General features: G+C 41.8%; 1 protein-coding gene across 1 annotated transcript; it reads right to left on the minus strand.

Moving 5' to 3' along the window:
• Positions 1-2,359: 2,359 nt before the first annotated feature.
• LOC311007079 (cytochrome P450 2K1-like) lies at positions 2,360-9,990 on the minus strand (the record flags this gene model as incomplete). The annotated part of the gene is made up of 10 exons (XM_084000166.1): positions 2,360-2,459; positions 6,731-6,893; positions 6,975-7,116; positions 7,345-7,529; positions 7,617-7,758; positions 8,687-8,866; positions 8,970-9,130; positions 9,219-9,368; positions 9,494-9,656; positions 9,787-9,990. 10 exons carry the CDS (start codon positions 9,988-9,990, stop codon positions 2,360-2,362), a joined length of 1,590 nt encoding a protein of 529 aa, XP_083856292.1.
• Positions 9,991-14,030: the final 4,040 nt, after the last annotated feature.

Raw genomic sequence — 14,030 nt, forward strand, 5'->3', positions numbered from 1 at the left:
GCTTGTGATCAGAGCGGCAGAGAGCAGCTGCTCTGGTGACCTCGGTCAGTGCGGTGCAGCCGCTCCGCGGCGCTGACAGGTGGATGGTCAGACGTTCAAAATGCAAGACATTTCTGCTTATTGTGCGTATAACCTGTCAATTAAAAATCAACAAGTATCTGCAACACTGCTGCATCCTTGTGTGGTCACACCCACGACCTGGCATGCAGCGCACACTCTGCTCAACACACCTGCCGTCACTCGACCAGAAGATACATGGACGTATTTTAAATATAATCCAGCAGGAAAAAAACTGAATGCACCAGGCTACTGTTACCACTTTATCTGTGTGTAGGCTAATGCATAATCCTTAGACCATAAACCATTGGATGGAAACATTATGTGTAAAACCATTCCTTTATTAAATTAATTAAAATACTTTTTTTTTTTTTTTTACTAAAACTGACTAAAACTAGACGAAAACCTTGTTGAGTTTTCGTCGACTAAAACTAGACTAAAACTATCACATATAGAAATGACTAAAATTGACTAAAACTAATAAGTATTTTTGTCAAAAAGACTAAGACTAAGACTAAATCTAAAATGCCTGCCAAAAACAACACTGGCTAACATCTCCAAAACTCCTTGTGGCTGACATGTGTTGGACATGGCAACATAGTATGTAGCGCAAGGTCACACATATCCATTTAGAGCAAGTTTATAAATGTTGCCTTGAGTTTTAGTTTAGATAACGGAACACAAACTTCATCACTGCCTGAACAAAAACATTAAATAAATAAATCACTGTCCAAGTTGAGACAAGACACCAAGCACCTACCACCAATTTAAGAAAAACTAAAACAATATCAGATAAATAATCTAAGATCAAATAACCTAATTCCCAATCAACCTTTTTAACACTAGAACCGCCGTGAGGTCATTTTGACCTCTCTCGCTTCTTAAAATGCACGTAACTCTGTTTGCATAAAAACCCTATGTCTCCCAGTCGGTGACTTTTCCTAAAAGTGTGTTCTACATCATCTTATGCGTTTTCACAATTCTAGTATAAAAGAGAACGAAAAAAAGAGTGATTTTACCTAGAACCGCCAAGAGGTCATTTTGACCTCCATTCATTCTAATGCAAAAATGCTAAATGTACTGCATTTATATAGCCATATATATTTTAAAGCCAGCCAGACACACAGTTCAAAACACTTTATGGTAATGCTTCACATTCATATACATACACATACTTTACCAAAAATAACAATAGTTGTTGCTAAGCAACCAATATAGACGACTCTTTATTTTTCTATTTTTCGAACAGTGTGTGTATATAAAAAAATATAAAACTGATTTTCCAATCATTGCAATCTGGGCTAAAGAATGTCCATTTAGTCACTCAGTTTGTCAGTTAGTTAGTTAGATAGTTAGTTATTTAGTTAGTTAGTCATTTTGACCTCATCCCACAACACAACACGAGTTCAGATATTAGGAAGTTGTCAAACAGTTAAAGCAGAAGTGAGTGATATATTTGTGTTCATATAAGTCTTAAATAGTTATATCTTCCGACAGCAATCACTTACATAGAGTGTTTGGACTGAAACACGGGTCTGTCAGTCACTCTGCTCTGCTCTGAGCCGAAGAGAAAACATTTATCGTATCCTACAGTTTTTATCCAATGAGGAGAGAGAACGGCATGCAGGGCTGTGTGTGCAGCCAAGGAACGCCGTGAATGTGGTGACGTAGGGACGAGGACTGTTATGGTGCGTTCAAGGAAACTCGTATTTTTCCGACCTGTGGAGTCGTACCAGTTCGATCTGGTACGAGTTCACCGGTCGGAAGTTACGAGTGGCCGTTATAGTGACTTTCACCGGTAAAACAGGTCGGAAAAACACGAGTGGGTTGCCTGGAACGCTACAAAGTCGTAAGTTGTGACTTGAAGCTGTAATTTACGATTTCAAAAGCCTGCCTGGAACGCAGCATTAGCGAAAACGACCGGACCACTCACTTCTGCTTTAAAACAGGTGTCAAACAGATAACAAATGAACATTACTCATAAACATTGAACATAACAATGACAGTCCCTTGCTCTCATGAGAAATGGACATGAATTCAGAAATTTGTAACAATTTTGAAAATTTTTATATACACACACTGTTCGAAAAATAGAAAAATAAAGAGTCGTCTCTATTGGTTGCCTAGCAACGACTATTGTTATTTTTTGTAAAGTATGTGTATGTATATGAATGTGAAGCATTACTATAAAGTGTGAGTTGTGTGTCTGGCTGCTTATATAATATATATGGCTATATAAATGCAGTCCATTTACCATTTTTGCATTAGAATGAATGGAGGTCAAAATGACCTCTTGGCGGTTCTAGGAGTACATGGAATGTTGGCGGTACTTGCTTGTGGTAGGAGCTGTTTTTATGCTGTGTTGGTTCATTGTCAGGTTCATCAGCAGGTTGTTCCAGTATCTGTAAACAAAGAGTGGAAAAACAGATGATTGAACTTTGGAATATTTTAACTAAAGTAAATAAACTGACTGAACAACCTGTACTTTTATCAGAGTCTTGTTCTACCAGGATAATTGGAACCACTGACACCAAAACAAACGGGTGAGAAACTGGTGACAAAGTCTAGAGACCAGAATGATACGGCAGTAAAACTGATCAACAACAGATCAAGGATCAGTTTAATGCTTCAAACTGCACTTGAAGGGCACGGACAAGAGCTCTCCAACCACTGATCAACAACCGTTCCAACGGCCCGCCCACGGGCCCGCGGGGGGGTTTTAAACAGGGAGGTGTCATAGAGGATGTCACCAGTCACTTGAAATAGTCATGCCACATATCGTTGGAAAGCTAAAACTCTTGTGATTAAAGATATGCTGACCATTTCAAAATATAATCATCACAGCAACACTCGAATCAGACTATAAACAAGCTAATAAAAATCGTAAAAGCCGATATAACTCACGATTTGTGTCAGTGTAGCCGATGTCGATCTGGCCCTCTGCGTTGTGTTTCTCACGGCCTGCCCTAGGTGGAGTTCGATCCCACGACCTCCCGCACCGGAGGCGACGATGCTAACCTCTTCGCCAAGAGGTTGACAACCACTTGGCGGGTTGGTTAGCACGTCTTTTATGGGTGGAGTGAGTGCACATCCGTTACACTCACCCCCGCTGAACTCACTCCACCCAGGGCATCCGGGTCACGGCACCACTGTAGCCGATGTCATATCTGGCCCTCTGCGTTGTGTTTCTCACGGCTTGCCCTAGGTGGGGATTGATCCCACGACCTTCCGCACCGGAGGCGACGATGCTAACCTCTTCGCCAAGAGTTTGACAACCACTTGGCGGGTTGGTTAGCACGTCTTTTATGGGTGGAGTGAGTGCACATCCGTTACATCAGGGCAGGCTCAGGATCACAGGGTTTCCCCACAAACTTGGTGTCGTTACATTCAGAAAAGTCCAGTAAATCCAATCCAGCAAAGTATTTAGTCCAAAACACACGGTTGTACCAAGGGGGCAGTTGTCGGTCTGAGAAGTGAAGCTCACTTCCGCGTTCAAAAAACTGCAATCCCCTCAGATTCCTCTGGGGGCTGGTGTCAGAAGGGAGCATTCCCCATAGACCCCCATGTTAAAATCGCCGACTTTACATCCTCAGTAAACATGTTAAAAGCCTGGTGTCAGAACGTTTTTTCGTCTCAATCGATAGTTTCTACCCCCGCACACACTCTGAGGGGGGTGATTGTTTTTTAACTCTACCGTTTTACTGTTATTAGGTTAAAACTCTGCAGCCAATTAGAGCGCGGAAACGTTGAGTGACAGGTCCGAGCAGCTCCGTGGACAGCTGCTTCGAGGCCAGTGGGCGGGTTCTCGGCCGGCCAATCCAACATGGCGCTGTTCAGGCCGCCATATTTGAGTCACAAAAACGACTCCCCAAAACCAATGGGTGACGTCACGGATGCTACGTCCATTCTTTTTACAGTCTATGGGTTGTACCGGTTGTACTCATCCCGCTGCTGCATCATATGATATTACGCATTGTATATCCAGTAAATCCGTTTATTTCTCCTCATAAGTCCGGCGTTTACATGAAAACAATGTTTATTTCGCTTCACAAAATGGCCGCTGCACTCTGACCTTTCGATTGACAGCTCACTCGACCAATCACAAGCTCCCTTTCCCAGGCTGCTGCCTGCAATAGCGAATGAGTGGCAGAGTTTCATGAAGAACATGCCCTCCGGCAGCGCTGAATGACTTCAGCAAGTAGGAACCGATCCCGATGGCAACTGATGCATTGAATAGCCAATGAAATTCCGAAAAAAAACGATGTGCTGCTTTCACGGTCCCTGGGAAAAGGCAGCACTGCCATCTTCATGCGTAACGACGTATGGAACGACTGCACTTTGGCGCATGTATTGTTCCCTAATGGAAACTTTAGGAAAACGCCTAGACATACACTTAGAAAAACATGTGTAAAATACTCATTTTTTGCAGAATTGTTATCAAATTTGAACTGGGGCCAGGTAAGGCTTCATGCTGTGGTCCTATTGTGTTTTCCAGCGAAAATTCTCAGCTACACTCATCTGCAGGCATCTGATTGCAAAAAAAAAAATCAGGTGAGAATAAAAACATTCTAATTCAGTGTGTTCCAACTTAGATTACTCAATGATAGTAGCACTTATAGTGATTATTTCAGTTTGGGGAAAAACTTCAGAGTGTTACCTTTCAAAAGAGACCAAGCCCATCCATATTCTCCAAACAGTTCAAGAACAGCATTCAATTTACTTTGGGTACGCCTTGGATAGGCGAATATTACAGAATTTATAGGAGCGGTAAGAGGTTAATGCTTCGGACAAGAGCTCTCCAACCATGTCCAGATCCAACAGCAGAAAGTTGACCTCCAGACATGGGGAACAGCACATGGTTGATGTCATGGGAGTCACACTGTGTGCCAGTTTTAGAGCCATCCACAATGATCACAGCTGTAGGAAGTGTAAGGACACAACACAAGGGAACCTGAAATTGTCTCTTTCCTCACCCTCCAAAACCACAACGTAACACACAAGTACTGACTCATAAGTATCAGGAAGTAAAACAGCAACAAGTTCAGTGAAATGGCACAAGGCCCTTCAGACAGAGTTCTGCACTGAATTTCTGTACTTGATTGTCGCTGTGTGTTGGATATGCACTGCATTAAACACTTGAAATATAAAATATAGCCTATTAATTGTGCCTAAACCACAGGCGGACAAACACAGGAAACATAGGCAGCAGACATCATGGGAAGTTTCATCCTGGAGCTGCTCGGAACAGATCTCTTCTTAGTGCTGAGGCCACAGGTTCCTCCTGTTTGACCTGGACACGGACCAGAGCTTCCACATGATCCAGACCATCAACCACATGTTCATCATTTACATAAATAAAACACACAAAAGGCCTGAAGTCCAAAACTGCTCATCAATATTCCTATTTTCATTTTGATCAGCATGTTCATGTTCATCTTCAGTGAGAGAGAATAACGTCTTAACGTCAGAGGGTTAAAAACCATCATGAGAAGGTGAGGAGGATATGCAGAATATGCATAAGAACACACTTCTTCAGAAAGTTGAAACAAATGACACAGTGTCTGCCACATACACACACACACACACACACACACACACACACACACACACACACACACACACACACACACACACACACACACACACACACACACACAACATAAATGTTTCTATGTTCATTTGACTCCACTGAGTTCATGTTTGTATGTTTTGGAGCTGAATGTGTTATTGTTGGTTTTTCTCCTGTGTTTTCAGAGAGAGGAGACATTTTACTCATGTGTGAGTGGACTGGGATTTCAACACCTGGAACAAATTGTAAGAATTTCAAGGATTGATACTACTACTCCTACTCCTAATCCTATACTACTACTACTACTACTACTACTAATAATAATAATAATAATAATAATAATTACACATTTAATTTATAGACATCTTTCAAAAAACCCAAGGCCACCTTACAAGAGAATACAAAATCAAAAAAGAGTTGTAATATACATATTACTGGAAGAAGAAGAAGAAGAAGAAGAAGAAGAAGAAGAAGAAGAAGAAGAAGAAGAAGAAGAAGGTTACTATTTTTACCTCATCATATAATAAATATCACATATATTGTGTTGTGTTTATGTAGCTGGACAGAGGGAACGAAAATTAGTGAGTGTGATGGAAAAACTGCAACAGACAAGAGACATCCACAATACAGCTGAGACTGATGTGAATCCATCACCCTCTGGTGACATCTAGTGGGGGAGTTTAAGTATCTCAGGGTCTTGTTCACAAGTGAGGGATGGAGCGTGAGATTGACAGGCGGATCTGTGAAGTAATGCAGTAATGCGTGTAGCCCTCCCTTAAAGAAAGGATGAGGAGCTCTTCTGTAACTCAGGAGGAGTTTGACTGAAAACAGCACTGACATGAATCCACACAGCACAATGTCAACATGTAATTTTCTGGTAGAGAAGTTTGATACATTTATTGTTGACTTCAAATCATACATTTTTCCTTTTTATCTCAAATTACAGGAAAACATGTTTATGTTGTCCAGGACAAGTAGCAAAAGAGACATGTCCAGAAATTGAACAGAGATTTTCTTTATTACATCAGTGAATGTAACATTTTCACAAACTGTTTCACTACTTTTAAACTCTCTAATCCTCCCTCACACACAGGGGATGCTCACAGTTTTTGAGGTAAGGGGTCGAGGGTGAGGCGAAAATTGACTTCATCCAGTTCATCCTCTGAAACTCCAGGTGGAAGAGAAAAACGGAACTGCTGCAGGAGGGTGGTGAAGAAGAGGAAAAGCTCCATCCTAGCCAGACTCTCTCCTGGACATGCTCTGCGACCTGCAACAGAACAAAGGAAACTCTGGAGCTCATCTGAAAACCAGACATGAAAAACGGAAGTAAGTGCTGAAGCTGCCAAACCTGCAGAAAAAGGTAGGAAGGCATCTCGCTTGACAAACTTTCCGTCTTTGTCCAGGAAGTGAGCAGGATGGAAGGAGTGAGGTCTCTCCCACTCAGTCTCATCAAACAGGACGGATGACAGGAGAGGATACACAGAGGTCCCCTGTGGGCAACACAGGACAAACATATCTCCTCAAACTGCTCACTAATGTTTCAAGACACCAGGACACCTTGGGACATGAAGATGATATAAAAGTAGAAGAACAGTAGCTGCACTCAAGAGTCATTAGAGAAGATGCCCAGGTTTACATGAAACAGGCTAAACATTATCCCCTGGTCGTCATATTCAACATAGTCCATTTTCAGAGTCAGCCTTGGCCTCTGTTTGAACCTTTCTGATGAAGTGACCCTGGAAGGTGACGTCTTTGGAGGTTTTGTGAGGAAGTCCCTGTGGAGCGATGTTGGCCACTCTCAGTGTCTCATGTATGACAGCGTTGGTGAAGGGCAGGTTCTTCCGGTCTTCAACCTGCACTTGACGACTTCCCACGACGCTGCTCAGCTCCTCCTGGACCTGAGCTAGAAGATCAGAACTCCTTTTTGTTCTCATGAAACATTGTTTTTGTTGTTGCTGTGTGAAAGCTGCAGATGTCTGAAGGTCCTTACCCTGTATAGTTGGGTTATTGGCCATCAACACAAGTCCCATTTTCAGTGTGGTTGCTGTTGTCTCAGTGCCGGCAGAAAAAAGATTTGTAACTGATTTCAGCCGGTTTTCATTGTGGAAGTGACTGTTGGCAACCCCAGATTCCTGCAGTTGATAAAGCGTTAGCAGCTGTTTCCACTTAGTGTCTAATGAACCTCAAGTCCTGCACCATAATAGCACTATACAAGTAAGTACTGGTTTGAATTGTGGGGATTTGTCATGAACTCTGCTGGGGCTTCCAGCTCCTCTAAGCACCATACCTTCCTGACAAGGTGTTGGACACACTTCCTGTTACTACCTCTGAAGGACCACCTATCACCTGCCTACCTTCCAGTCACACCTGCCACCAACCTGGCAATCATTCATATTAGTCTTTTCACTCTTGTTGTTTGCCAGATTGTGGTCCCAGTTTGCCTGTGTAAGCCTTTTAACTAATTCTACACTGGTCTGTTTTCCCTGCCTGTCTGCCTGATCCTTGTATGTTTTTTGGTTTCTCCTATTTGCCTGTCCGACTTTTGCACCTCTGCCTGGTGGCACTCCTCGTAGATATTTGAACATGTCTGTTTGTCTTTCTGCTCCTTCCGAATCAAGTAAAAGCTTTAAAGCATATTCCTTTGTGTTCATCTGGTAATTCTTCTTTGAGTCCTATCTGACTCATGACAGGATTTAATCCTCAATGAGCCCCATGGCTGTGTACCAGGTACTTACAGGTAATTCCTTCCCCCTAACTACCTTGGCTAATTTCTTCATTGATATTTAACTGTCCAACATCACCACACAAAATGAACAGAAAGAGCCTCCAGGTTAATGACAGCTGACTGTTTCTGTACTGGACTGAACTGGTATTTAAAATATGTAAAGACAATAAGGTTAAAAGCAACAACAGGTTGTCATGTTCAGAAAAGACTAAAAGAATATGTTCCCACATTTAAATGAGCTATGAAAAACAAAAGAAATTGTTGTGTACATCTGGAGACACACTGACAAAAATTCAAACTGTAACCCAAAATATCACCACAGAGATTTTTCCAACCTCCAGGTTTTTCTTGTGGACCAGAAAGGCGTCCACGAGGCCTCTGCACATCTGTGGGTTGAGGGTCTCATCCAGACGTCGGATCAGCTCCAAGTTGTATTTCGCAATGAGAAAATCTATGTTATACAACTCCTTTATGTCTGCCATCCATCTAAAGACCCATGGGAACAGGTTGTACATCTGGCAAATACAAAAAAAACCTCAGATATTCACACAGATTTTAACAGGAGAGAGTGAAAAATAGACCTTAATTCTGACTTCAGTAGTTTATGTCCTATTGTACCTGAACGGAAGGAGAGACAATCAACCGAAATTGCCTGGATACTCGATTCACGAGAGATGTAAAATCAGGATCATCATATTCATACCTGCTGCCATAGACAATGGAGCACATGACATTGGAAACGGCATACTTGATTGGTTGAGCTATTTCAACAGTTTTTCCTGCAACAAGGGAAACAGCAAAACAAGTCAATGCTTTCTGTCAGAGAGAATGTCGTCCACATGACTGATTACATCATAAATCATTTACCTTTATATTTCCTAAACACTTCAGTCAGATAGTTACACTCCTCGATGATTTTGTCCTCAAAAGCCTTTTTACCCATCCCAAAGTCTTTGAGGTTGGTTAAAGCAAATCGCCTCATTTCTCTCCATGAATCCCCGTTGGACCAGAGGATACCTTGAAGGAGGTTGAAGGAGGAAACCAAAAGTGTTTAATATACAACTGAGGGGTAAAGGTCGTCAGCACAGCTGTAAGTGCATCACTGAGGTAAATAGCCTAAAGATTTTTTTTTCTTTTCTTACCATGTCCCTGATTAGATTCATGCATAATACGCATTGGATCTCTGTCTCCAAACTCTTCACCGTAGTTGACGAGTGCCTCCTTTACTGTCCTGTATCCTGCCAGGACCACCACCTTCTTCGGGCCCATGTAGACGGTGAACACGGATCCATATTTCTTGGCAAACTATGAACGGGAGCACACGTTAAATTTTCTTTCTTTAAGGGACAGTTGAGGTTTTCTACCTACTCTACCTTACACACTACGTTTCTCTTTGAAATAAACACCCATGCACACACAGTCACAACATCTTTACCTTTAATAATGTCTTGTCAGGTGCCTTATGGTCCAGCTGCAGCAGGTTCCCCAGCAGAGGAAGTGGTCTGGGCCCTGGAGGTTCTTTCTTGTCCTGGGAGCTGAAGCTGAAAGTCAAGACAAAGAAGACCAGCAGCAGGATCAGTAGAGTCCCCAACAGAGAGACAGAACTGGAAGTCTCAAGGAGCGGATCTAATATTCCCATGATTTTAATAAATATTATCCCAGGGTGTCTCAACCACATAGGTTTCCTTCTAGAGTCTTGAGCTTTGTGGATGTTTAAACAAAGAAGCATTTTGTAGTTTCCTATGGAGAATAGGTCCAGCCCATGGGGAGGGGTCATCCCAGCAAGCCCTGGTAGGCTAACCTGCTGCTCAGTTACTGGAGTTCTGTAGATGTAGTAGATGGGAACTTTACAGGAACATCCTCTCACTCGGCCCTCTAGACTGCGTTGTCTCCACTGCAGAGTAGGACCCACTGGACTTCTGAAGTGACGTAATTGCTCATTGCATAATCGTTGTGCGACAGTTTTTCTATTACTTCACTTGTTGTTGTTGTTTCCAGCAGTGTAAATGCTTTCTACTAATGATCCTCTTTTCCTGGGTTTTTAAAAATGCCGCAAACTTTTGCACTTTCTGTTGGTGTCAGATCCCACTTTGAGCCTACCCAACCAGCCCCAAGTAACTCTAGCCTACACATCCATGCAGCTGACACATGTTGCTGTAACTTGGTGCCAGGACAATAACCTCCAACTCAACACTTCCAAAACTAAAGAACTCATAATAGATTTCAGACGCAACCCACCCCCCAAAACACCCCTCCTCATCTCTGGACAACCCATCACAATCACAGACTCCTACAAGTTCCTGGGCACTTATATCAGCAACACACTCAACAAAAGCCATATAATAAAAAAGGCCAACCAAAGACCTCAGGCAAATCAAGAAATACAAAGTCAAACGCAATCTCCTCCTCCAGTTCTACACAGCCATCATTGAAAGCATCCTCACAGCATCCATCACAGTTTGGTACGGTAGTCTGGACACTCACTCACGCAGCAAACTCCAACATATCATAAAAAAAGCATCCTTAATCACAAACACCCCCCTCCCATCACTTGACTCACTTTACCATAAACGCACAATAACAAGAGCACATAAGATCATCTCTGATCCAACACACCCAGCTAACCACCTGTTTCAACTGTTGCCCTCTGGCAGACGCTTTAGGTCCATTTCAACAAAAACAACCCGGTTCAAAAACAGCTTTTTTCCCACTGCCATCAGGTTACTGAACTCCACTTATTTCCAAACTCTGTCTGTGTTAAATGTAAAATGTCTGGTCTGATATTGATGTCTGCTCATGTATGTTAAATGTATAACTGATGTCTGTTGCCACACAGTACTATGTGCTGCTATACTGTGCCGAAAGCAAATTCTGCCGACTTGTTGTGCAGTCCTCAATAAATAAATTGAATTGAATTGAATTGGTCAGTAAGATGCTGAATTCAAACTACAGCTTCATGTGTAGCACAAAGTTTGTGATGTATCAGACTTTGAGTTTTGTATTTTGTGACTTTGGTTGTGCCGTAGTTATCAGTGTACCAAGGATTGCTGGGATATGTATGTCGAGTTCCGGTTTTGCACAAGCTGAGTAAAAGGTGCCATGTGCAGTAAGAGTGACTGCGTCCTGTGAGTTATTAGGGAAATACACCACAAAGTTCATATCAACACCAGCTATATAATGCTGGTTCTGGTAAAGCTGGTTCATGAATTTTACAGTTAAGCTCAGTTAAATGTTAGCTAGTTTCTCTCATTTCTCATTTTGGACTATGGCATCATGTGTAGCACAGGTGAAGCTCTGTAAGTAGTAGTAAAGAGTTCTTAAAAGAACCCTTTTTGGAATCTCTCAGTATTTATGTGACAGCATTGGTGTATGTTCTTGGGCTTTGATGTGGGTTTGCTTTTCCGGCGTGACGACTGCAGCGGAGAACGGGGGCAAAACTAGCTGCTAAACTCGCTCAACTATCTGTACCAGAGAGTCTAAGTGCTACGAAAACCAAACAAATTTTATTTTATAGCAATTATACACTTTATTCATGGGTAGTATGTTCAGATGTTGCCAATAAACCTTGCCAATTATTACACACTGGACCTTTAATCCACAGCTGAAAATAGTCCCCAACTGATCCACTTCTTCCTGACATTTGCCACAAACTGCAGTGCTCCATTGTTTTGGGTGATTAACAAGTCGTTATTGTTCATGCATGTATTGATTTATGACTCGTTACTTTGAGACCCAGTTAGATGGAGCAGGTGAGTTGGGAAGTGTGTTGGTCTGTTCAGTGAGAAACATCGTCACACCTGAGCTGACGTTAAACAGCCTCAATCCAATGAGCTGCAGAGTATTTAATACACTTAAACACACAACAGTCAGTGAAGTGTTTTACTGGTTTCTCTTATTTTTGGTCGTACAGAGGGACGATGGGACATCAATGAGACGAACATGGAGGAGACTGAAGACCCTTGCATAAATACAACTGTAAAAAAAAAACAAAGGTGAAAACTTATTAATGAAATCTCTCAGTTTGTGTAAGGACATTTAATTCTCTCCATACGTTAGTAAACCACCCATGGTGTTACTCAGTGCTACTTGCTATAATTTATTCTTAATTATTAATAAATAGCCTAACTTAACTTAACTTGACAAAAACAAATAAAACTTTACAAACAAGATTTATAAAAATTTCTGTTACAAAAAAGAAATGTCAGAACCACAGACAGAACCAACCGAGCTTCAGCTCCTACAGTACAGTACAGTCAGGTACAGTAAAGTGCAGTTGGGTATAATGGTGTATAATCGGGTATATTAAAGTACAGTTGGGTATAGTAAAGTACAGTCGGTACAGTAAAGTACAGTCTGGTACAGTAACAGTACAGTTGGGTACAGTAAAGGACAGTCAGGTACAGTTAGTACAGTAAAGTACTTTGAGGTTGTGTTGAGGTTAAATAACAGAATAAACGTCCTGTCAGTGCGACACAGAGTCACTGTCAACAGTTTGATGACGACTGGTTTGAAATGTCACAACTTTATCAGTCCTGATATTCAATAACAAAAAAATATTGTTCTGAAAACGCTGCAGTGACTCCAGACTTTACTGTTTCCACAGAAACCGTAGGAGTAAATATCATGACCTCATGACTGATCTGAGAACAGCTACAAAACATCATCCGATCAAACCTGAAAGTTCAGGACAGACTTCGTTATTCTTCTGCAGAACGTGTATGAACTCACTGCTGCACCACTTTAATCCTACAGCTGGAGGTTTGAACATAAAAGTGTTTAATCGGCTAAAATAAAAGTTTCATTAGCTTTTTCTGAAGCTTCAAGTAAAAAAAAAATTCAAACAAAAAAACGTATTAATTTATAAAATCAGTTAAAAACAACGACAAAAAAAGAAACCAACACATCTTGATCTGTGATCTACAAATATACTGTAAATCAGCATTTGTGCTTCTCCTGTCAACTTAGCTCTGTCGTTACTGTGGAAACCACCAGATGGCGCCATCGTCGTCGTCGCTGTTGTCGTTGCCTCCAGTAAAAACACTCTGTGTAAAACTGGACGTTGTGCGTGTTGTTTGTTGTTGTGCACTGAGATCAGAACATGTTCACATTCTGTTTGGTCCAAAGAGGAAAATGAATTCACATTGAGATTTGGACAAGTTCAAAAAAACATAAAGTTCAATAGTTTCAGTTTCTCTCACTTTCACTTTGACTCATTCACCGTCACAACAACAGAAAGAACAAACTGTCACATGTTTGTAAAGACTCATAACTTCATTAAAGCAGATATCAGCTTCGCGGCCATTTCGGCTAATGCTGCGTTCAAGGCAGGCTTTTGAAACCGTAAGTTACAGCTTCAAGTCACAACTACGACTTGGTAGCGTTCCAGGTAACCCGTAGCTCGTGTTTTTACCATCCTGTTGTCTGTGAAAGTTCCCTATAACGGCCACTCGTAACTTCCGACCCGTGAACTCGTACCAGATCGAACTGGTATGACTTCACAGGAAGGAAAAACACAAAGTACGAGTTTCTTTGAACGCACCATGAGTTAGCAGCCCCCGCCCTTGTCAGGCATCAATTGGTCCTCGTGCTACGTCACCACATTCACGCGCATCCCTTGGCTGCACACACAGCCCTTCATGCCGTTCTCTCTCCTCATTGGATAACACTTGTATCCCACAA

Source organism: Trachurus trachurus, assembly GCF_905171665.1.
Source record: "Trachurus trachurus genome assembly, chromosome: 24".
In the NCBI taxonomy this organism is placed as follows: Eukaryota; Metazoa; Chordata; class Actinopteri; order Carangiformes; family Carangidae; genus Trachurus; species Trachurus trachurus.